General features: G+C 40.2%; 4 protein-coding genes across 4 annotated transcripts; 2 read left to right on the forward strand and 2 right to left on the reverse strand.

The window, feature by feature from the left end:
- Window positions 1-1,436: 1,436 nt before the first annotated feature.
- Window positions 1,437-4,188, reverse strand: LOC115685494 (glucosidase 2 subunit beta). The gene is made up of 6 exons (XM_030610567.2): window positions 3,961-4,188; window positions 3,493-3,606; window positions 2,832-2,927; window positions 2,209-2,388; window positions 1,987-2,127; window positions 1,437-1,860 (listed from the first exon to the last, which is right to left on the reverse strand). The coding sequence occupies exons 1-5, from the start codon at window positions 4,100-4,102 to the stop codon at window positions 2,021-2,023; spliced, it is 639 nt and encodes a 212-aa protein (XP_030466427.1). The 5' UTR covers window positions 4,103-4,188; the 3' UTR covers window positions 1,437-1,860; window positions 1,987-2,020.
- Window positions 4,189-7,445: 3,257 nt separating this feature from the next.
- On the reverse strand, window positions 7,446-8,688 carry LOC115685555 (LOB domain-containing protein 17). Its single transcript, XM_030610629.1, has 3 exons — window positions 7,966-8,688; window positions 7,700-7,802; window positions 7,446-7,501 (listed from the first exon to the last, which is right to left on the reverse strand). Exons 1-3 carry the CDS (start codon window positions 8,686-8,688, stop codon window positions 7,446-7,448), a joined length of 882 nt encoding a protein of 293 aa, XP_030466489.1.
- A 4,748-nt stretch (window positions 8,689-13,436) lies between these two features.
- LOC115685503 (rac-like GTP-binding protein RAC2) lies at window positions 13,437-15,759 on the forward strand. The gene is made up of 7 exons (XM_030610581.2): window positions 13,437-13,781; window positions 13,983-14,070; window positions 14,560-14,669; window positions 14,758-14,821; window positions 14,914-14,978; window positions 15,111-15,176; window positions 15,265-15,759. Exons 1-7 carry the CDS (start codon window positions 13,683-13,685, stop codon window positions 15,364-15,366), a joined length of 594 nt encoding a protein of 197 aa, XP_030466441.1. The 5' UTR covers window positions 13,437-13,682; the 3' UTR covers window positions 15,367-15,759.
- Window positions 15,760-19,667: 3,908 nt separating this feature from the next.
- On the forward strand, window positions 19,668-25,482 carry LOC115685530 (acyl-coenzyme A oxidase 3, peroxisomal-like). The gene is made up of 12 exons (XM_030610605.2): window positions 19,668-20,222; window positions 20,630-20,747; window positions 20,885-20,992; window positions 21,131-21,303; window positions 21,393-21,492; window positions 21,645-21,719; window positions 21,811-21,941; window positions 22,563-22,698; window positions 22,769-22,888; window positions 23,760-24,011; window positions 24,124-24,225; window positions 24,883-25,482. The coding sequence occupies exons 1-12, from the start codon at window positions 19,756-19,758 to the stop codon at window positions 25,129-25,131; spliced, it is 2,031 nt and encodes a 676-aa protein (XP_030466465.1). The 5' UTR covers window positions 19,668-19,755; the 3' UTR covers window positions 25,132-25,482.
- The last annotated feature ends 61 nt before the right edge of the window (window positions 25,483-25,543 follow it).

Here is a 25,543-nt window from a genome sequence, read left to right on the forward strand (position 1 = left end):
GCTAAAGGCCGGAACAAAACGACTCAAACGAGCCGAACCCCTCATATATATAAACATCCGTGTATTGTATCTGCTTCATTCTGGCCACTTAGGTTGCTCTCTTGCATACCACATTGGGGAGACCCCAGACTGATGTACCCGACAACTCTTGCCTACATCAAACGTACATCAAAGTATAGCACAGGAAAAAGATTAATATATTAGGGATCCCACGTTATATTATAAGGTGGAGTAGTGGGATTTTGGGGCATGAGCTGTGTGTAACATTGTGGAGAGAGAGAGAGAGGGAGAGCAATGAGAGGATCATGTCAGACCATGTGAATTGTTTGCATGCACTAAGCTTTCTTTTTGCTTTGTCCCCAAACCATACTCACATGTAGGGCTATGTGTCCTCCTCTCTTTTTCCATCTCTCTCTCAAGCTCCTTCTCAGCACCTTCCCATCCCTTCCCATCCCCTCCCTCCTCATCTTGGGACTTTTGGACTTCACTCTTAATCAAATCGTTTCGTTAACCCTAATTAATTACAAATTTTTCTTTTTCTTTTCCTTTTCTTTTTTTGGGGGAGGCAATAATCATGGTTAGGGAGAGAGGGTGCAATAGTTTATTCGCCACCCCCCTTCCATCTCAAGAAAGTGACCAGCGAATGAAAGCATCATGATCACCCTCTCTCTTTCTTTAATCTTTTGTTTAGTGATGCAAGTGGATTCGGGCATGTGAGGGTATAACTTATTTCCCTTTTCTTTCATTTCTTTAATGCAATGTTAAACAATTATTTCTTCTTTTTTTGTTCTTTATTTGGAAAAAAACTCGAAGTGGATATTGAAAATTTTTTAAAGGTAGCGAGGATGATGAAGTAATCAAACCGTCTCGTGCCCAACACCCAACATTAGGAAAAGAAAGAATTAAAAAGGAAAAAGAATTATCCGCTACGCGCTTTTACCGAGATAGGATTATGAAATTGGTAAGAGTTTTTTATTTTTAAGATTTTACATAATAAAAAGATATTACCCGTATAATTTTTCACTGCATAAGCACTCATGCATGATTAAATTAAGAGAGGCGTTCGTTAATTGTGAACCAACCAGTTCATTGAGTAATCACTTGGTGATTAAAAGCCTTCCAATTCACTCCATTTAATCGCGTAGATTCTCATGAGCATATGATGTCTACGAGTACCAGTTGAAGGAACATGCTTACCATTAGCAAACTCATGAAATTATTATATGTTAAAGCTTTGATCACTCCTACAATACACTGTGATGTGGATATAAATAGGCATCTCAATGACAGCCCATGAAGAGATACCTGCCTCGTGGGATTATGAGATGACCCATCTGAATTGTGATTTTGCTAGAGTGAAAGGTTCTTGATATGAATATCACATGCAACACCTTTTTTATCGACTTGTTACTAGGGGTGATCGTTTCCGGGATACATTCTCTTGGGGCCAAGCTTTCGAATATTAGGGTCATAACAGGAATGTCTTCATTAATGACTAAACAACAAAGCCATCCTCACATTTGATCCATATCACCTCGCTGGATTGTTAGATGTAGAACTAAGTATTTTCCCGTGTGAGTTTCCTCACCTTGTAGTCCTGTCTTTTTAGAACTAACTAATTACGTTTCAATTTCACATCATGACCACCATGTCAGGGGGTGTTAATATAAAACATCTAAACATACAAAAACCTTCCCTGCACTCTTCTGTCATTGAACCAACAATCAGTATGCTGTTGTGTATTCCAGAACTTGTGTCCAATTTGAGTGACAGCCCAGGTGAGGTTTGGCAATTCAGTCATAAATTAGGACGCACAAATGCCACACCAGAAATCAACGTAGATATGGTCAAAGAACAAACCTGAAAATAAAACACAGCATTAGAGCTCAAATCAAAGTAGCAACTATTAAGTCAAATTGAAGGTGTTGTGGGACAGTACTTTTTCTTTTGACTCATGTTATGCAACAGTAGTAAAAGAAATATTACATGGATGTCATTAATGACCATGGAGCGAACTAAATCAACGAGTGCGTTTCCTTCTTTGTCTGTTGCGCCGACGACGTAGAACTTCGAGAATCAACAGACAACTAATAAGAAGCACCTGAACTACAATCACAATCTTCAATCCTGATAAACAACCCCTTACTCATCAGTTTCTGCTTCTCCATTATGCAAAAAAATTCTATGCACGCAAAGAAAATGGTGTACCTTTGAGGTTTTGGATCATTTCATCTAAGTTCATTCCATTCTTTGGTTCTTTATTGTCAATGCCCAAAATGGTTGTCTTTGCTGCATAGCTTTCAGCTTTATACTCGACATTTCCTCCCATGATGCACGTATTGGGACATTTGAGCCTTCCATCATACTCATCACTTCCATCACAGCAATCTATAATGGAATGACCCGGGAATGATGATCAGGGGGGAAAAGAGGACCAGAAAATGTTTAATTGTCATTCAGAATAGAGATATGGTAAAAACACACACTAAAAAGATCTCTCCCTATCTAACCCCTTTCCAGGAACTTCTGAGTCCTGATTATGTTATTAACTTCACAAGTGCTTGTAAAGCAAAATAAAATATTGAATAATTGTTTGTACATTCTCTCCCAACCATTCCGAAGGCCAATGAAAAACACACACAGCTTGTCACTATGATATTTTTCAGACAGTCACATCCAAACTGACAATGCTAAAGGTTCGATACAAATGCAAACAGGGCATAATCTCCTGGAAGTGAATGAGCTCCTCACAAATATTTTTTATACTGAAAGGAGCTTATCAAACCAGCTCTAAATAGTCTAGGATGGAAGGCAATGAGTAAAGTCCTTACCACAAAAATAATCATTGACACGAGAAGAGTATATGAACTTAGGTGTATTACCCACGTTTCTGCAATAAAATTTTGCTGCTGGACAAGCCGAAGTTCCTGAAAGCAGAAAGAACTGACAATGACTACAAAAATGTGAAGTAGCCTGCATACTGAACATGCTGAATTGATTCTTGTCGACATGCGAGTAATTAATTTCGATTTGTCCGTAAAGAGTAAAGCGAAAACACTTAAAAGCGGCCCACAGGCCAGTAACGAAACAGGTATAAACTTCCGAAAGAGTAATAGAGAGGATACACATACAACGTATAACCGAAAGGGAGATATGCAAGTCGACAGTTTCCATCACAGTTACGGAAACCAACTCTCAGCAGAAACAAGCCTGACCGGCCATAACAACTATTGAACTAAAATTACCGACCCATTTCCGTTATAAAGCAGCAGGAGTTATTTGAATCCTAGGAAATCTCCGAGGCTACTGTCAACTGCCGAGGGTAGTATGTACTGATTTTAACGCAAACCTTTCCCAATGGGCAATCAAAATTCAAGATATAGCTTAGGGTACTAGCTAAACACAGTATACAATCAGCTGGAACACAATCCTCACAACCCTGACACTGAACCTCAACACAAATACCGTCTTCAATTCGAATCGAAGCCTCACCTGGCTCGTCCGTTCCATCGATGCAGTCACAGAAATCGTCGTTCAGATAGTCTTTCGTGAAGGATTTGGAGCCGTCCCTGCATTTGATCACCTCTGCTGCATAGAATTTCTCATCTGCAAATTTTATAATTTAAAAGAAAGGATAAAAGAAGAGAAATTGGAAAGTCAAAAACAGAGACGAGATAAAACTAAAAAGCACGACAAAAGAAGAGATTTCACGCCATTTCAAGATCTTGCCTACTCTGCAACCTGCTCAAACCAGCTCGATCTTCCAAGTACGAGCTGAAAGTTTCGAGCTTTCGACATACCCAAGCACGAAAAAGTCAGGCTCCAGCAACCCAAAACTCAATCTTCCAACAAGATGCAAGATTGTCGAAATCTACAAGATCGCTACCGTACACCGACACGTACGCACACGCCCAGCCAACGAGAGACAGAGACAGAGACAGAGAGACGGAGAGCTAGTACCCAGCGGGTGGACGCCGAGGAGACGCGCGTCGGGAGGAAGAGAAGCGTAGGAGGACGCGACGAGGAAGCAGGCGGCGATGAGAGAGACGAGGCCCGTGGGTGGTCGGAGATCGGTCGCTCCGACGGCGGCGGCGGCGGCCATTTTCGATCCGAGGATTTTGCGAGTCCTCCGACGCCGCTGTGTCCTTCAAAAGATCGTCCGCCCGATGCCGTGGGAATCGGATTGCTTGACTTGTCCGGTCAGTCAGCATCAAGTCAATTGAGATGGGCCAAATCCAATTTTAAGGTAAATCGTAGGCTCATCGGTTTTCGGGCTGGGCTGATCATATCCTAGAACCGCGAACTGGACCGGACCGGTGATCGAATTTAGGATTTTGACAATTTTCTAGAAAAGATTAATAAAAAAAATATATCGGTTCAGTCCAATCCCAGCTATTTGTTTCCGCACCTGAAATTGGGAATCACCCAAAATTGGCCGGTTCGGTCCAATTCGGTTCCCATGCACACCCCTGATAAATTACATGTCAATTTTAAGGTGATTTGATGTAATTCGAAAATTTTCATGATTTTCACATTAAAGTAATTCCATTTAGTTTTTTTTTTTGATAGAAAGATCGCTCAATGACTTTTTTTTACCTAAAAAATAGTAAAAGAACATATGTGAATACGCATTTAAAAAAGAAAAGACTAAACGCCTAAGGAGAAAGGCAACTATTTAAATTTGCAAATTATGGAACTTTTTTTTTGGAAGAAAAATTATGGAACTTAAATGACTACATAATGAGAGGGCTTTAGATTCGATTTCGAAAAGTAATACGTTCATGGGATTAATAGACAATTATCTTGACTATTTGAATTATGAATTTTTCAACCTTATGTGGGAATTTAATGAATTATGGATCATGTGTGAAAACTATTTGAAAAAGATATCTTTGATTTCATGCCAACCAATCTTATCGGTAAAAGAAAAATCTTATTGGAAAGATGATTTTTTACTTTAAAATCTAGAGATATTGAAGTTTATTGTTGTGATACCCGACGCTCATAATAGTCTACTCCATCAAGAAAGAAAGAAAAATCACGACGACTTCACTCATCAGATGATCCCACCACTTGCCGATCTCCTCCGGGCGATGCACTCATCCTCTCGAGTCTCCGCCGCCTCGGTCGTCGTCCCTTCCGCCCCGGCCATGGCCTGACCCGACCCCCATACTGGTGCCCCGGGGTCGACCGATTCTGTCTCCAGAGAGCCAAGACCGAGCGGGGCGGCCACGGCGGCGCAGGGGGAGAGTCCAAATTCCAGGTTCGGTTTCTCTAAACGGGACATTCTTTTCATTATCTCGATCATCAAGTTCAGCAGGGGCGGATGACGCGAAAGTCCATCGGAACGTCTAAATGCTTCTGATTTTAATCAATGCAGAGAGGCTTAGATCGGCAAGCGGCGGGATCCTGTGATGAGTGAATGTCAAAGGAGACGACCGACATCATAGAACAAGACAAGCACCAAGACCCCAAGAGGTTCGATCCTGCGTAGGTTCTGTGCATGCAGAACAATGGTTGCCGTTCATCAAGACTGAGTGATGAGATTCTTGAATTTCGAAACTTTTGAATCTTCATCTTGAAAATTGTTCGCAACTCCATGGTTCATCTTCGAATTATACTGATAAATCTTACTATTTTGTGAATCTTTGTCTTGGAGACCTTTCCTGAGATCAGTCTATTCTGAATATTTTGTTTTTGATTATGCTTATTACCTTATCAAAAGACTCTAATAAGAATTTTCAATTAGTTGCGAGTTTTGTAGGAATATATTTTGATAATGAAGTTGGGTAGCTGAAACGTTTCAGATTCCGAAGAAGATCAGAGGACGAAATGAGGGACTGCGGAGGCGAGATAAAGAGTGACATTCTTTCAAGGCTTAGAAGCTTTAGATTGTTCATCTAGATAATATTAGCATTTATTTTCGATGATACGAAGATATTGTGTTAGGCTTTGATATCGATTCGTTTATGCAATGTATAAAGGTATTGGTCTCTCTAAATTTATCTACAATATATTCGAATGGATTGTCCAAGATTATTCGATTGGATTCATTAGTTTTGAGAGTATTCTAATGGCTAATGGCCAAGTTACTACTCAAGTTCTTAGAATCGAAATTTGGGTTGTGATACGTTGGAGGCTAGGTTTGCTTCTTTGACGAATTTGAGTGTTGAGTCTATTTCTTCGAAGATTGTCGATGGATCGATGCGTAAATCGACCTTTGTTAATTTTGGACGAGAAAGTAAATGTATAGAAAATTAAAAGTACAAAGACTGAAGCCAATCTTGGATAGCAATTAAACTGAGGATTGGAAACCAGCTAAGAGGGAGGGAATTATAAATTTGGGCCTTTATGACCAATCTGTAACCTTATTCTGGGTTCTTGAACAATGGGCCGAAGACCCTTTAGTTTGATAAGTAGGTGATTGTGATTGCGATTGCATAAAAGTAAAGATAAATTTGCAAAGAACTTTGTGATTGTGATTGATCGATTAGGATTTTTACAAATAGTATAATATGACTATTTAAAACTCACAATCGATGATTACAAGTGTCTATTAAATTTTAAAAGATAACTTCCTAATCTTATCCTAGTGATAATAAACATAGCCACCAAGCAGTTACTTCTTATCTTGTAACACTTATTTAAAAGAAATTTCATGTCAATTGATCACTTCATCCCACTAAGGATTCTCATCGATAACTGATGTTTGATATTGATAACTTCCTTGGCGAGTTGTCAATTATTTACTATCTTATAACACTTATCTAAATGAAGTTACATGTCGATTGATGACTTCATCACAATAAGAATTCTCATCGGTATGTTTTCAATTACTTATTATCTTGTAACACTTATCTAAAGGAAGTTATCGACAACTAATTCTCATCGATAACTATGTTTGATGTTGATAACTTCCTTGGCAAATTGTCAATTACTTATTATCTTGTAACACTTATCTAAATGAAGTTACGTGTTGATCGATGACTTCGTCACAATAAGAACTCTCATCATTATGTCGATAATTGATGTTGCTGTTGATAACTTCCTTGGCGAGTTTGCTAGGCAAGTTGTCAATGCTCTTCAAGTTGTCACATGTTCTTTTCATCGATGATTTATGATTACTAACCAAGTATAACGATTGTAATAGAAAGTATGTCATTTTTAGGAGTCAACATAGTCTCTTAAACCAATTGAATAATCTCACTTATATCCATGTCGCCACGCAAAATTACAATGTTGTGAGCAAGTAATCAGTGAAGGTTATAGTAAATGAACCACATGATATCGCATGTATATAAAGAGTTTACAAGCGATGGGGATGCTTTATATCATTTTTGTAAACATGTCTTGATAAGAGGTCGTAATACATTTAGAGTCATTGTTCTTGATTTTTCTACTTGGCTTCGCATATAGTTGAGAATTGAGTAAAATTGGTCACTAGATCAGCCGTAATTCGATGCATATGGCCTGGTGATTTGCCATACCATATCATCAGCAGCTGAACAAATCATAAAAACACCAAACAAAGTACGCAAAATCGAAGTCAAAAGAAACATTAGAATCCCAGAAACGTGCTAAGGCCTATTCTCCGAATACATTGAATTGTATAGTGACAATAATTTGGGAAATCAAACGGATAAATATAGAATAGAAACAGTAAAAGGTTGTATAACTATCCATGTATTTCAAAAGAAACCTCCGACAACCCTAGACAACAACAAAGGTGAGACTCTTGGGAGCTCCATCGTCCATCCATGGATGTTATCATCAAGTTTCTGATCCAGGTTCTCCCTATGTACCTGTAACATCATTGACAATAGCTACACTCAATTAGCCAGCAAGAAAATGTACCCAAACCCTAATTAATCGTCAAAGCAAACAATGAAACCATCTGCAGATTTTCACAGAAGTTGTAATTTGATTTACTAATTTGAGGTACGCTCCCAAAAAATTCGTTAGTACGGCTGTTGAGACTGACGGTGAATCGAATAGAAAACTTGAATGGGGTAAATTACCTGACATGAAGTAGAGCTGATTAAACCCATTAATACCATGTTGTTGGAGTGGGACACCAGAAGCAATCTCTCTTTCTTGATTCAAATCTTCTGAACTTTGCCCTTGATATGGAATCGAATCGATTATGCAACTCCCACTGTCACGCGTGTAAGTATTATTCATGGCCGTACCATGAACAACCCCTCCTCCTCCTCCGAAACTCGCCACGGTATTCATGCTCGTCCTGGGGTCGCATGCCATCGCATTCGTGCACTTGTTGTTCCACCCACCAAAGCTTCGCGCTGTGCCATGGCTTCTCTTGCTTAGCTCCCCTTGCAAGTGTTGCGATTGGATCACTTGCTTCTGGCACAAGCTCTTGTAGTATTGGAGCTCGTTTTGTATCCTTTGGTACTCCCCGAACGCGCCGTGGACTGGGTCCTGCTGCCGGAGCCTGGCCTCCCAGACGAGCGAGTCGGCGAGCCGCCGCCGGTCCTCCTCGCACACGCCAAGAACCATCTTGGTCACGTTGCTGACGCCGAAGACCTTGTGCACGGCTTGGAATTCCGCGGATTTCTCCGCGGGGAAGTACGGAGACAGCACGCACTTGTCGTCGCACTTCTTCCTTTGGTGCTTGCACGAGGCGCAGGCCGCGTGCGCACCGCCTATGCCATTGTTGATCGGCCTATGCATGGGTCCTGCATCAAGACGATGGCGAAAGAGATAGGATGAGAACACGAATATGTCTTTATGTTTCTTTTGCTTAAAGAAATCTCCTCATAAGGATCAATGCTCATGTAACAAACCTTGAATCGGATAGAGATGTGATGAGATTGAAATTCCATATATTTATGTGTTTATAAATTAATTCAAAGGCAATAAAAAGAAAGTGTTTTAGAATTGGTGAAGGTGTCTTTTACATGGACATGAAAAGATTATGGTAAAGTAGGATAAATAATATATATCTTGAAGATTGTTGATTAGGGTTTAGGTCAATCATAGAAAGAAAGAGTTCAATTCTAGGGCAACAATATCTTTTCTTTTTGGTCGGTAGGGCAACGATATCTAACAATCCCTTCTTTGTTATGTCAATTATGCTCTTTGAAAAGGGAAACAAAATCTTGGTTGGATTAGGCTTGTTTCAAATTAAAGACTCGCAAGATTAAGTTTGTTGCATCTTTATCAAATTCGTGCCCCAGTTTAAACAAGTGAATTTTTTTTTATCTAATCTAGAAAATCAAAAGAGTGAGAAAAGACTCGACACGCATTCTAGAATTATTCTAGTAGATCGTACGACATGTTGGCCGAAACCACTTACGAGCCCTATCATGTTCTGGATAATATCTCTTCCTTTTACATAACTTTGATAAATGTAATGAATTAAAAGAAGGGTTACTATTATGAAAAACTCCAAACCGGTACATTTGTAACAAATTTACCCCAAACTAATTTTTTTTATCATCAAAAAACCCCTAACTAGTATACCAGTGATAAATTTACCCAAAAATACTTTTTTAACCACCAAAAACCCTAAATTTTGTACATTTATGATAAATCTACCCTTCGTTAAACTGAATTAATACCATAAACAATCGCACACTGGTACACATATGACAAACGAAGGGTAAAATCCCAAACTGATACACCCGTCAATTGCCATGTATCATCTAACTCAGAAATTGACGGTAAAATTTAACGAAAACTAACGGAGGGTAAAATTATCACAAATGTACCAGTTTGGGATTTTTTATGGTCAAAAAATTAGTTTTGGATAAATTTGTCACATGTGTACTAGGTTGGAGTTTTTCATGGTATTAACGCTTAAAAGAAAGAGAGAGTATGAAATAGTTTACTGATTGTAAGATAAGGTGAAGGAATAAGAAGAGAAAATGAGAAATGATCAATCAATTGAATGAATGTTTTAAATTGATGCGAGATAAGGTAACAGAATTATCCAAGAAGAGAAACGATAATGATCAGTCAATCAAATGAATGTTTTAAATTGTTTGATCACCGGTTATTATTGGTTTCCAGGCATTCTTCTTTCCACGATAAGATTTATAAATAATTAAACATCACGGCTGATTACATAATTCTATTCTCTAATCGAGTTTGCTTAATTAGTGAAAATTTCAAAAGAGTTACTTCTCATTACTAATTTTGCCATCCTCAATACTATTGATCTAACTACACTAGTATGGATATATGAGGGGCCAAGTATAAGCAGTGTCCCGCTGCAATGGATTGGAGGTTTTTAAGGCACATTTGGCCAAGGAGGTGGCGCAGATGACCAAGCAAGCCTTGAGTTTCTTGAGTACTCTAGAACATGTTTAGAGGTAATATCAAAAATGTATGTTTGACTTTTAGAGAATTCTTATAATTGATAGGAATAAATGTTAATATGGAGATTGAATCTCTACCGTTAGACAAGGGGAGTTGTATGGTTGCAATGAAAGGAGCTCAATTAAGTAAAGGATGAACGAGCGGAAGGGTTGACCCCTTAGGCGCCACTATAGTAAAGGATGAACGAGCGGCCAAATCAACTGACGAACTGAATGGATGAAATTTTTTTATTTCACCGGGCTTTAATAATGAGTAGGACATGGTTTATTGATTGTAATGTAAGGTAATTAAGTTACCTAAAGAAGAAAATCGATAAATGATTTTTATTTAGGAAATGTAGGATGTTAGATACAGTTTTTAGACTAGTCAATTGAATGAATGTTTTGAACTATTTGATCGCTAAATTCTCTGTTATTATTAGGTTTCCGTAGAGTCTGCTTTCTAGATTATGATATATAGATAATTAAATATCACATGTACTTTGATAGAGTCATGTTGGGATTGGAATTCCATGTTGATGCTTTTATAGAAATTCAAAGGTACTGAAAAAAGTTTTAGAATAGATGAAGGTGTGTTTTACTGGACATGAAAAGATTATGGCAAAGTTGGACAGGCAATGATGAGCCCAATATTGTGGAAAATATTTCTTTTTTGACATATCTTTGATAAATGCAACAACTCAGAAGAGAGAATATGAAATAGTTTATAATTGCGAAATGAGATAATTAAGGCTCCGTTTGTTTCGCGAAAAATATGACACTTTTGAAAAATATTTTTTAAAAAGTCATTTTCCAAGAAAATGACAGTATTTTCCGGTGTTTGACCGAAACCTAAAAATGAATTATAAAATATTTTTCGTTATTTGTTATGGAAAATCCAATTTGATTTTTCTAAATAGACATACACTATTCAAATGCTAATAACTTATGCATCAACAGCTGGAGAATTGGGTATGGACACTAGAGTCCCGAGTTCAGCCTTAATGGACCCCAACCTAAGCACAGGGGATTAGGGCATGAGCACCTGGGTCCCTCGATGGACCCAAGCGCAAGCACCGAGGTTCTAGGCCGGCCTTGATGGACCCGAGCATGACCTTTGTGGACCCAGGCCCGAGTGTTCAAAATCCCACGCTTTGCCTATATGGACCCAGGCCCAAGTGTCAGGGCATCGGGCATGAGCATCGAAGCTTCAGGCCTTGCCTCGATGGACCTAGATACGGGCGCCGAGATCCCGGCACGAGTTTTAGGGTCATGAGCTTGGCCACGATGGACCTAGGCCCGAGTGCCAAATAGGGGTGTGCAAAAGAACCGGGACCCGCCCGGACCACCCGGAACCGCCCAGAACCGGACCGGAACCGGTGGTTCCCAAGGGAACCTGTCCGGTTCTCGGTTCCAATTTTTTGGAACCAGTACTGTTTGGGCCGGTTCCCGGTTCCCGGTGTGGAACCGCCCACCCGGACCGGACCGGTAATATAATAATAATATATTTTATTTTATTTTATTTTTAATTAAAAAAATCTGACCAAAAAAAATTAAAAAAAAAAGAAGAAAATTTGTTATCATGTCTGAAGCTCTTGTGTAGTTGGGATACCTTGGTCATTTTTCCCAATAATTAATGGGTACCCACTTGATTTATGGATGATGTGATTAATATAATCGATCATAGTGTAGGAATTGTATGAAAAATTATGTTCTTTTTCTTTTGTTCTGTTGATCCGATGTTGGTCCACAGATTTTTTTTTTTATTTGTCTAGGAAAACTTGTTGAGACCGGTTCCATGGACCCGCCCAAGAATCGGACCGGACCGCCAGTTCGGTTCTCGGACGGGTCCATGGAACCGACGGGCGATTCTCGGTTCCAATTTTTGGAACCGGTCCTGTAGCGAGCGATCCACGGTTCCGGGGTGGGAACCGCCCACCCGGACCATGCACACCCCTAGTGCCAGAGACATGATCCTAGACATCAAGAACCCAGGAATCAGCGTTGGATTTCCGTGCTCAAGCATAGAGTTTCAGGTTCAAGAACTAATACATAATCATATTTTAGAAAATGATTTTTAATTTTTTAAAGTAGAAATCATTTTCTTAAATTTAAGCACAGATTTTCCGTTGACTAAGAAAACATTTTTTGTTAACTCATTTTCCTCATAATACAACTCGTACTGGAAATTAACTCTTTCTTATTGAGTTACTCAATAAGTGTCCTTAAAACATTTGTTAACAAGAGATGAAGATTCTTTGTTTTCTACGTGCTCCTCTCGGCATCTTGACTAATTAATTGAGATTTTTGTATCGGTTCTCTCCATCGATTGATATTGCGCGTTGGACCTACATTGATCATATTCCATACTGCCCTTACCTGACGCTACTTTCGTCTTACTGCGATAACAAAATGGAACGCCATCTTATTCGAGAAACCGTTTCGTGAGCATCGTCCACGACATTAGCGGCTGACGAGGTGTACGACAATCAAATGACAACGCGCCACGGGTGTGCATTTTGGAGCCCAAATTCAAAAGCATTGAATAACGCTGAATGGATCGGGTCCTTCACTTATAAAAGATCACCTGCTATAAGTGACTGTACACACCCCAATAACCGATGGCGTGTACGTGTGGAACAAACCCCATTTCTTCCCATCTCACAGGAGTCTTGCAACTGATACAATCTTGATCATCAGAAAGGGAAAGCAGAGTCATGGGTCAGCTGGGTCGTGTTCTTGCTTTGGGGCGACACATTGACAAGTGTCTTGGGCTTCTTTCGGGGTGAATCGGCCCATCTAGAATCCATGCAAAACCCTAACTAACAAGACCCACATGGTGAAGAAATTCCTACGGTGTTCTATTTGCTGTCCTAGTCCTACTGTTTTTGTCCACAAATCCCGTTGTTGGGTATTCATCATAGTGTATTTGCTAATTAAGCAAGGTATTGTTATAATGATATCTTCTTCCAAGTTCATCATTTTAAGTCACTTCCCTTGCCCAACACTTAATCCAACTAACAACCAGCACCAAACACCACCATTTTTTTTGTCCAATGCCTCTGTACTTCCCCTTAAAGAAACAGAAAGCTTTTCCTTTGTGCAATCATCATTGTACAGAAAGATACAGTAGATAAAGATAAAGAAAGAGAGGGAGAGAGAGATTTAGTTTTGCTGCTAAAGTGGGTGCTCAGGATTCTCAAGCTTAATAAATTCCCACCTCCCCTCCAATCTTATTCGAATTTGAAACTCTCTCCCACTTCTATCTCTTTTCTTTGTCTATCATGAAGAGCAAGCGAATTTAGAGTATAGAGAGAGAAGACGTTTTTGTTTTTGCAAGAAAGGAGGAGGAAGAAGAAAATTAGAATGACCACAGCAAGATTCATCAAGTGTGTGACTGTTGGTGATGGAGCTGTTGGGAAGACATGCATGCTCATCTCTTACACCAGCAACACCTTCCCCACGGTCTGATGTGTTCCTGGCCTTTAAGTTTCATGTTTCTTTTAGGACTTGTGAATACTGGATTTCGATGTGGTTGCGCAGGTTTTTTTCAATCGATCAAGAATTTTGCAGTCTGATTCTCGTCTGTGAATTAGCGACGGCTCTCGTACGTGCGAATTAGCGACAGTTCGAACGATTTGACATCTTCTTTTTGCCATGCTGTAGGATTATGTGCCAACTGTGTTTGACAACTTCAGTGCCAATGTGGTGGTGGATGGAAGCACAGTTAACCTTGGACTGTGGGATACTGCTGGTGAGTTTGTGCACTCGTTCGCTGGAAAGTTTTTGCTATGCTAACTTTCATTATTCAGGCATTACATACATCCCAGTCATATGATTTTTCTGTCAAATTAGGTCCTCTGTTTTTCTAGACTATTCAAACTGCTCCTAATCTGTAAATTTCCTTTGTCTCTGCTGGTGCTAGGATGGAGTTAAAATTTCGCAATTCAAACTTAACCTTTCTACTTGACCATGTGCTTAGCTTTTGTTGAGATCTAACAGAGTCATAAAAATGATACGATAGAGCAAATTAGCGGAAAATTAGTTTGATTGAGAAACGGTCACTTATGCAAACCAATTACTCTGTAATTCTGCGAATTCAGAAAAATATGGTGTAGAATCATCGCACAGTTGATAATAGACAGGGCCAATCATTATTTCTATGGAAGAAGCTTAAGCTTTTAAATGAATTCAACTCGATGTAAAATTTATTTGATTTGGGCTTTTCTCTTCTTGCTTGCAGGACAGGAGGATTACAACAGGCTGAGGCCTTTGAGCTACAGAGGATCTGATGTCTTCCTGTTAGCATTTTCCCTCACCAGCAAAGCCAGTTATGAAAACATCGCCAAGAAGGTAAGCTGTCTTTGTTATAATACAGTCGATACAATTCATTTGTCTCGCTGCTTATGATCGGACATTCTCGGCTTTTCTTCGTGACCAGTGGATCCCCGAGCTGAGGCATTATGCCCCAACCGTGCCGATTATTCTGGTAGGGACAAAATTGGGTAAGTCCAGATACTCTCATCTTGCCACGGCTTTCAACTGATATCAGTAGCCGGATTCGATATGTGAACTCTTGGATGTGATGTGTCCTCAGATTTAAGGGAAGACAAGCACTACTTGATAAATCACCCCGGTGCGACCCCAATCACAACTTTTCAGGCAAGCCGACATCCACCAATAAGAAAATCTTTGATTCGGCGAAACTAATTTCGTAGCTAATTTATTTGATCGTTTTCTTGTTATTTTTTCCTCTGTAAATGAACTCAAAGAAACCATTCAATGATTTCTTAGGGAGAGGAGCTGAAGAAGAACATTGGTGCTGCTGCTTACATAGAGTGCAGCTCCAAAACCCAGCAGGTTCATTTTCTTCTTCTCGACTTCAATGTAACAAAAAAGCATTGGTGCTGCTGCTTACATATGTAGTCCTCTGTGTAAACATTTGCAGAATGTCAAGGCGGTCTTTGACGCCGCGATCAAGGCGGTTTTGCAGCCTCCAAAGCCGAAGAAGAAGCGAAGAAAAGCAAGGCCATCATGCATCTTCCTATGAGACATCTACATTGCCTCATCCAGACGGCGATAGTATAATTCTAGATCATCGGAAACGTACCCGCTTCCAGGACACATTCTCAAAAGACAACCCGAAATATTTTCTCGTCATCTGTAATTTCCTTTGCTCATTTTTCCCTCCCATCCTTCACTTCAGCTGAATACCTGTGGCATTGTATTGGGAGTTAATTCAAGGATTACACCATAGATTATACGCATAAGCATAAAGAGAAAGGGGCTGAGGCTTGATCAGTGCATGCTTTTTGAGATAGTTTGCTCTGGCTAAGTACTGTCTGGTTTACTCTACTTTGCCCAATATGGTGTCATCCAAGAATTAACTAGATATAATTGTCTGATATTTTACTTTAAAATAAAGTAAGAAAAAGTTTAAGCTCTCCTGATGTCAATTACAAGATTTTGTAATTTTCACTTGCCATTTGTCCGGCTCATTTCATAAATTGACAAACTTGTGCTTCGTCATCGAAATATGTCAAAACATCAATTCTAAACAATCACCCAAAATGATAAGAATCGCTCTTTAATCAACACACCTTCAAATGGACGTATGAATCCTTTTACACATCATTGGATCCCATTTATTGCTTTGTCCTTAGATTTTGCTAACCCAAGAACCAAAATTAGTCGAAGGTTAGGAGCCTAGGTTGTGCAGATAAGTCTGCACTAGGACAGACCCAACGTCACCGATTCCAGCAGGATCAACTTCCTCTTCCCCAAAATTGACCATCTCCCCAAAAAAACCACTTGATCATCAATCGTATAATGATTGAGAGAAATGCGAGCCTACAAGGGTGCGTTTGGTTCGCTTTGGAAATGGGCTTTGGAGCTCTATGACCTTTGAGCACGTTTTGATAGCTATTTTTAGGAGCCCATTTGGGAAATGCTAACATTTCCAAAGTCCTTGAAACGCCTTTGCTTCAAGGCTACCACCAATCAGCATTTGGCATTCAGTATTTTCGGAATGTTCGAGCCCATAATTAATGAAATCTTTTATTCCACTTTTGCCCTCATCAATTTTTCACATCTCTCTTTTACCCTTGATTTTGCACTATTCATTACCTTCCCTGCTTGCACTGCACTATTCATCGCCTTCCCTGCAGCTCGAGATCTGGCGACTCGTCGATTCATCGCCTCGCCTAGCCTAAGGTCAAAGTCGAAGTTGAGGTACGAAGTCGAAGTCGAAGTCGCAGTCGAGATCTAAAGTCAAGGTCTTCCTCCTTGGCGATTCGTGGCCAGGCTTAAGGTCGAAGTCGAAGTCAAGATCTGGCGTGAATCCTAATTAATGAACCATTGAGTTCATTGAAATCCTAATTGATGATTGAAAAGAAAAAGATGGCACATGGCTATGCCCTTAGGAACATTAAAATCCTAATCGAATCCCTAGTCTCCCTCAATTTGTAATCAATGAAACAACAGGTGTTGTCATTCACATGCGAGCCCACGTCGTTTTCTTACCTAATTCCTTCCTTATGCAAGATTAGCGACGTTTCGCACCAAAGTTGGCACGTTGTGAATTTTAACTTTGGTTATAGACATAGACCAAAAATGCGAAAGAGACCGTAAATTGCACCGGAAAAGCAGAAGCGACATCCTGCCCTTTTTCTTGTCGTGTTTAGAACAAGGGCTGGATATTTCCTCGTGGGGGTTAACAGGGTTTAACAATTCGTAATTTTTCCATGAAACAATATTTAATAAAAGGGATGATATCACGAAAAACCCCAAATCGGTATACATGTAATAAGTTTATCTCAAACTAATTTTTTGACTATAAAAAACGCCCCAAACCGGTACACATATAATAAATTTACCCAAAATTAATTTTTTGACCACAAAAAACCACAAACGGATATACTTATGACAAATTTACACTCTGTTAAACTGATTAGCATCACGAAATACCGCAAACTGGTAAATTTGTGACAAAAAGAGGGGTAAAACCCTGAATTGGTATACCCGTCAACTATTACGTGTCATCTAGCTTAGTATTTTGACGGTAAAATTTAACGGGAACTGACGGATGGCGAATTTGTCGCGGGTGTACCAGTTTCGAATTTGGGGTGGTCAAAAAATTAATCAGGGGTAAAATTTGTTGAAAGTATATCGGTTTGGGATTTCTTGTGAACCAAATCATGTTATGAAAAAGAAAAGGAGAGAAAAATAAAATATAAAACAAAAACATGTTTTTAAGGAAAAACCGGAAAATAACTCTGATATTCTAGAAGGAGGTTGCTTTTTAGTATGATTTTTCTTTTAAATTTATTAGATAATATCCATTGGGCACACTTCCCGAGATGATCGCGATTGGTTTCCCGATTACGAAACCTTAATTTCCCAGAGAGAGATTAAGCGCCATTCAATGGGCTATGATCATCGACTAAATATCACGAGAAAATTTCACGCGCCCTCTTCGGCGCGCGTGCGCGGCACGTTCCGAGATCGGACCTTTACTTTTTGTTTCGTGGACTCCTTCCTCAAATTGAAAAGAGGAAGAAATTCATTCTTGTTTAAAATGTCCCGGGAAAAACACATAATTTCTATTTAAGTACAAAGAGATAACGACACAAATGATCACTTGTACTTTTAGCTTTTTCAGTGAGACCCTGAAACTTCAGCTCAATATGCAATATCGCCACTGAACTTTTAATTTATTCAATTTAGTCTTTAAACTTTTGTTAAACGTTCAAACTAGTCCTTAAACCATACGAAAACATCTGATAGTATCCTTCTATCAATTTAAATTTGGGTTAATACCACGAAAAATCCTAAAATGGTACACTTGTGACACATTTACCCCAAACTGGTACACCTGTGACAATTTTACCCTGAACTATTTTTTTGACCACCAAAACCCCAATGTATGCAGTGACAATTTTACTGAACTTACCACAAAAAACCCCAAATGGTATATATGTGACAATTTTACCCTGAATTAAAATTTTAATATTATTTTTATTTTTTCGAAATTTTATTTATTTTTTATTCTTTTCTTTTCTTTTTTTTTTCATCTTCAGACCCTGACCGGTTGCCGGTCCGGCGACCGGCCAGAGGCGGAAGCCGGCGAGGGCCGCCCGACGCCGGCGAGGGCCGCCCTCGCCGGCGTCGGGCGAGGGCCACCCTCGTCGGCGTCGGGCAAGGGTCGCCCTCGCCCGCCCGGGGCAAAGGCGACCCTCGCTCGACTCGGGCGAGGGTGCCGACGCAAGCGAGGGCGACCCTCGCTTGAGTCGGGCGAGGGTCGCCCTTGCCCTGGGCAGGAGAGGACGGCCCTCGCCCGACGCAGACGAGGGCCGCCCGACCCCGGCGAGGGCCGCCCGACCCCGGCGAGGGCGGCCCGACGCCGGCTTCCGCCTCTGGCCTGTCGCCGGACCGGCGACCGGCCAGAGATTGAAGGTGAAGGAAAAAAAAAAGAAAAGAAAAAAGAAAAAATTCAAAAAAATTCAAAAAAATAAAAAAAATAATATTAAAAATTAGTTTGGGGTAAAATTGTCACATGTGTACCAGTTTAGGGTTTTTTGTGGTATGTTTGGGGTAAAATTGTCACGGGTGTACCAGTTTAGGGTTTTTTATGGTTAAAAAAATAGTTTGGGGTAAATGTGTCACAAGTGTACAAGTTTAGGGTTTTTCGTGATATTAACCCTTTAAATTTAGGAACAATATTGAACATGTACGAAAAGTTTAAGGAACAAATTAAAATTTCGGGGATGATATTGCTTATTGGGCTAAAATTTAGAGATCACATTGCACATTGAGTCAATGTTCAAGGACCATTCGTACCAATTTCCCAATTGCAAAAACTTTCCTAGTTTCTCGGGACGAGTGCACTGGAAGTCTTAAAACTTGTCGCGAAAATGCAACCGAGTCATGAAATTTTCAAAAAGTGCAATCAATCCCAAAACTTATTATAAAAGTATAATTAAGTTCTAAAACTTTCAAAATATGTAATTAGTTATAAAACTTGTCAAATCGGTACAATCAAGCCCTCAAATTTGTTAAGTTGGTGCAATCGATTCATAAAACTTGTTACCATTCTCCGCCTGCCATGATGGAAGGACTTGATCGCATCAATTTGATAAAAGATTTAGGACTCAGTCGCACTTTCGCGACAAGTTTTAGGCTTATCCTTAATTTCTCGAAGCTAAAAAGAATAATTCGTCGGCGGACGGGTGCATGTCAGACGCGAACCCTGCGCGCGTAGGGACAGCTTCTCCGGTCAACGCCGGAGCACCGGTTTCCACGGCCGACCCCGCCTCCCTCTCCTTCTGCTCTCCTCCTCCTCCTCCTCCTCCTCCTCAGGGAGAAGAGTCCAATCTTTTCAGAGGTTCCCATCTTCATCTTTCTCCCCTCGCTCCGTCAAGAAACCTTCGAATTCCCTGCGATGGATCGAGCCTCATGGCGTGCCCAGATCCTCAAGAACCACCTGACCCAACAACACCCATCTCCTCCCCAGACCCCGCCCCTTTCCTGGACCCCGTGCCTCGGCTACTCCCCGCCGGAGCTCGCCGAGCCGACCCGCTTCGACACCGACGCGATGCGGGCGCTCCTGGACGGCCACAACCTGCGGGAGCGGGACTGGCTGTTCGGGCTCATGTCCCAGAGCAGGCTCTTCAACCCCAGGAAGCTGGGCGGCCGGGTCTTCGTCTCGCCGGACTACAACCAGTCGATGGAGCAGCAGCGGGAGATGACGATGAGGAGGATCGAGTTCCTGCTCGAGACGGGCGTCTTCGAGGGGTGGCTCACGGGGAAGACCGTGGAGGACGAGCTGCGGAAGTTCGCGCTGAACGAGGTGGTCGGGATATTCGATCACTCGCTGGCGATCAAGCTCGGGGTTCACTTCTTCTTGTGGTGCGTCTCTCGCTTGTGTGGGCTTGAGTTTTGATTCGATGATCGAACGGCGATTGTGTTCTTTGGGTCGGCAGTTTGGTGAATTGGAGCTTTTTTTGACGTTTTAGTTGGCATTGGAGGAGCAAGTTGCTTGATTTCATAATGTTTGTAGTCATTAGCGTTCAATTCCGTACTCGGTCCGATACCATTATGGACAATTGTATTCTCTGTTTATGCGGTTCGTTGTTGTCTGGCAATTTTCACAGACCCGGTAGGAATCTTTCTCTTCGATGGCTCTGCGAGTCTCCTCTGTTTTTCTGCATATGTTGTTATGTGCTTGGTCTGCGTCCCGCATTACTTCTCTGCCTAGGTAAAGATTAGTATGATTGTAAGGATGCTTACATCTGTGTGCGTTGATGGGATTTCAGGGGTGGTGCTATTCAATTTTTCGGCACAGAGCGGCACCACGTGAAGTGGTTGAGAGACACCGAGAATTATGTGGTCAAGGGTTGCTTTGCGATGACTGAATTGGGGCATGGGAGTAATGTACGCAGCTTTAGTGAACTATTCTACGACCGACTCTCTTTTCTGAAGGGTCCTATTTATGAGTGAATTCGATGTGTGTGTTTATTCCTTGATGATTTTTTGTTTTAACTGACTGCTATTGGGGTTTGTGCTGTCAGGTTCGAGGCATCGAAACAGTTACAACATATGATCCAAGGGCCAGGGAGTTTATTATTAACACTCCATGTGAGTCAGCACAGAAATATTGGATTGGAGGAGCAGCAAATGTAATGACATTTTTACTCGCAAAATAGAATTTCCTTGTAGCATGTAGCCATGAAATACGACACTGCGTCTTACTATTTTATCGTATAAAAGTACCGTGTGTCCTCACTATTAATATAATTGTTATCGTGGCTGTGCAGCATGCAACGCACACAGTGGCTTTTTCCCAGCTCCATATCAATGGGATCAATCAAGGGGTCCATGCATTTATAGTACAGATAAGAGATGCAGATGGCAACATCTGTCCTAACATACGTATAGCCGATTGTGGGCATAAAATTGGTCTGAATGGTGTTGACAATGGTCGGATATGGTAATTACTTGTTGTTCATCGGTACAAATTTTGCTCAGATGTGCATATCTTTGTATGGTCTAAGAAGTTCCTTCAATGCGGTGGATTAGGTTTGATAACGTGCGGATACCATGGGAGAACTTGTTGAATTCAGTGGCTGATGTTTCACCAGATGGGAAATATCTTAGTGCTATAAAAGACCCTGATCAAGTAATTCACATCTAAAATTGCAGACATACAACTTTCTTATGTTCTTTTTTGTTTTTTTTTTCTTGACATTTTTGAGCTGGATAGCAGCCGGAGAATATGATTTATATGTTCAATGGAGTTTCTCAAGTGATGGTTGCACTTCTATTGTCCAGAGATTTGCAGCATTCTTGGCCCCTTTAACAGCTGGACGTGTAAATATTGCAGTCAGTGCAATTTACTCTGCCAAGGTAATTTAAGTTAAACTTTAGAATTGCTATGCGATGACCGGAGGTGAATTCTATACAACCATCATGTGTGTCTTGATGTTAATTTTGTCAGATTGGTTTGACAATTGCCATAAGGTATGCATTGTCAAGGCGAGCATTTTCAATTGCACCCAACCAGCCTGAAGTACTATTGCTTGACTACCCAAGTCATCAACGGAGACTCTTACCTCTCCTTGCAAAGACGTTAGTTTTCTCTCACTAATTGCATTAATAGGCTCGATTGTCTTCGTTTTAATATCATGTCATGAGATGTGTTTTCTACATTGGTTGGATATTGTTAATATTCTACGGAAAAAGACAACATTTGCAAGTTGCAGCACAGACTTTATTGTATAACCTTCACTCTCATCAAGTAACTTTGCCTTTGGGTTTAATTAAATTGCTGTGACACGTGGTTTCAGTTTTTGTTGAATTATTTCGACACCCTGCATCATTCCTAGAAATTGTTATGACCTCCTTTCATTAGTTTTGCATTAGGAAAAAATGAAATATGTCAATTGTCCCATGGTTAACCCTTTTTTTCCCTTAAGTTCAGATGTTCTGGAATTCAATTTTTTAGCGTTGTGTGTTCCTTATACTTATTGCCATTCAACAAGCACACAAAAAATTTCAAGTCAAATTTATCAGTTAATGAGTGCTAGTTTGAATCGCTAGCTTTATTGGTATGCATTGTTTTATTAGCTATTATATGATCAGCCTAGAAATATGCAAACACCTAACAATAAGGTTCATAAATCTGAGTCGCTAGTTTGACAATTTAGCATAAGTTTACGTTGTTCTGAGCATTATTTCGTTCTGTTGCAGATATGCAATGAGTTTCTCTGCTAACCACTTGAAGATGATTTACATGAAGCGGACACCTGAATTAAACAAAACCATTCACATTCTCTCTAGCGCGTTTAAGGCTTCATTTACCTGGCATAACATGCGGACTCTTCAGGTTCTTTCATACATATAGAGTTCAATATACTTCCATGGGCTGCCTTTTTTAACTCTTTTTGTTGAATCAGGAATGTCGTGAAGCTTGTGGAGGACAAGGCCTCAAGACTGAAAATCGTGTTGGCCATTTGAAAAGTGAAAAAGACGTGCAGTCCACATTTGAAGGGGACAACAATGTTTTGATGCAACAGGTTGGCACCTTTAAATTCCTACTGCAAAAGGAAAACAACAAGTTAATTATTTTGAAGCACTTCGGTAGTGAATTTGTCTATTTGATTTGTTGCTTATTTTCTTTCTGATAGTGAGACCAAGGGACATGGATATAAAACCATGTTTAGGATCTGTTAGTGTTAAATTCAGAATAGATTTGAGTGCTTTTAATTGGTCACAGTTTATGTGGTAGTTAGGCAAAAAAATCAGTGACATGATTTTGCAACTTCTATTCTGAAGGACCCTCTAGTTGTAATCTCTTTAAAGATGAGCATGCTTGGGATGGTCACTTTTTCTTGTCGTTCCCTACTTTTCTTAGGTCTCTATTTTTGTCTAAAGTAGTGAGAAGTGCAATAAACAATGAAATGCCATCCAAGCACGTAAAATATATGTTTATGCAACTTTTTTCGTTTTTATCATCATTGGGGCTGCAAAAGTTAGCATTTCGACTGGTTTTTTGTTCATTTGTTTTTACCTTTGGTTCTCTAAAAAAGAAAATTGCAGAGCCGTCGCCACTGATGGGTGCAAACATCTGTCGCCCAGCTAAAAGTGGGAAAATGAACAAAAAGATTGTTCTAAATCTTGTTAAATGTAGTTGAAAAGGCCTCCATCGAACTGGTTAAGACATGGAGCGCTGATATTTTCATTCTTCCCTTTTCCCTTTATGGGTCACATGCTTGTAAATCCCTGTCCCATCCCATGCTATATCTGTCTTACCAGCATGTACTACTTATCTTAGTTGGTAGTTTGCCTTTGTATATTCTCCTTGTAATGCAACAGGTGATATTTCCTACTAATTATCTGTGCTCTTAAAAGATTTTCTCAATCGGATGTGTGCTATTGTGAATTCAGATAAGCAAGACACTCTTTGCTGAATATCTAGCGGCTCGAAAGAGAAATAAGCCATTTAAAGGGTTGGGATTGGAACACATGAATGGACCATGCCCTGTGATACCACAGCAGCTCCCCAGTACTGTGCTTAGAAGTGGCCACTTCCAGGTTGATGCCTTCCATGCGAGGGAGAGAGATTTATTGAAACGTTTTGCTGAGGAGATATTGCAACGTCAAGCACAAGGAGAAATGAAAGAGCATGCATTACTTTCAGTGAGTATATGTTATGACTAAATAACGCCTCTCTCTCTCTCTCTCTCTCTCTCTCTCTCTCTCTCTCTCTCTCTCTCTCTCTCTCTAAAGTTGTTTTCTTTCACCATCCCAGAGTTACCAGCTTGCAGAAGACTTGGGTCGAGCTTTTTCAGAACGATGTGTACTGCAAAATTTCCTAGTAGTTGAAGAAAAATCACCAGCTGGTTCATTGAAGGTAAATCTGTGTTTATTCTCCCCAATACTGATATAACATTCACTTTGAGGAATGAGCAGTTTATTATTGTTCAGTTTGGCAGGATTTGATGTAACTAAAATAACACAGTAGGCTATCTATGATTTGAATGAAAAAACAAAATCAGGAAATGATTGGAAAGTTGATCTGCTTCCCTTCTGGCATCTGGTTTTACAGTCAAATAAATGTGAAAAGTGCCAAAACACTAAGTAAGAAATCTTGGATGTTCATATCTGTGTATAATCTCATAGTTCTTAATTGGTGAAGCCTAATGCAATTATTTCAGAAGCTACAGTAAAAGAAAGCTACAGTAAAAATCGCTGCAAATGTCTAAAGCCCAACGTTATAGCCAAAATTATAATGCATATAAAACATATTCTTGATTTGTCAATGAGGCGATGATTTCGGGTAGGTATCCTGCAACATATGCACCTTGAGTGGAAGGATATTTGTTTCCACGAATTTTATGCTTTCATCCCCTTTATCTATGAATTAGATGACATGACAAGCTGTCCTGTAGTGCTAAGTATAGGAGAGACTTATAAGCCTTGGTGTGCTTTCTCGAGTGCACTTTTGTGGTTGTGCAACGTGTTTCAGGTTGTACTGAATGTGCAAATCGATGTACATGATTATCTACAGGACATGCTGGCTCTGCTGAGATCCATGTATGCCTTGACCTGCATGGAAGAGGACGCTTCATTCTTACGGTACGGCTACTTATCGACCGAGAATGCCGCTGCTGTACGGAAGGAAGTGGCGAAGCTCTGCAGCGAGTTGAGACCACACGCACTCGCTTTGGTCAGTTCCTTCGGCATTCCTGATGCTTTTCTGAGCCCTATAGCTTTTAACTGGGTCGACGCGAATTCCTGGTCTTCAGTTCAACACTAGCTTGATTGACACCGCCAGTACCTCGTTGATGGGAAATAATTCGATGCATTGGTAGCTATTTATTTTGTATCCAATAAATCCTTGGAAGGAAATGTAGATTGTGCAGTAGAGGTTTCTGCTTGTCTTTCCTGCCGAACACATCATGTACTTCACATCTTGTTTATTTCTCTGGTTTCTTGTACTTGGTTCAAGGACCTTCCTCATAGGAAAGTATACACTTGGTCTTGGAATTTTTTTCCTTGTAGTGTGGATTTGATATGGCCAAGAAATGATCAATAATGGAAAAAAGTGGCTTGTAATATTGGAGAATAAGGATTTTCTGCTGAACTCTGAAAGCTTTCATTTAACATATTTTCAGCTGGTTGATGGTCATTTTTTTTCATTCTGGCTTTGCTCCTAGAAAGGTTTTCCA

This window comes from Syzygium oleosum, unplaced genomic scaffold (assembly GCF_021117445.2).
Source record: "Syzygium oleosum isolate NSW1041296 unplaced genomic scaffold, Sole_v2.1 Sole_v2.10, whole genome shotgun sequence".
Classification (NCBI taxonomy): Eukaryota; Viridiplantae; Streptophyta; class Magnoliopsida; order Myrtales; family Myrtaceae; genus Syzygium; species Syzygium oleosum.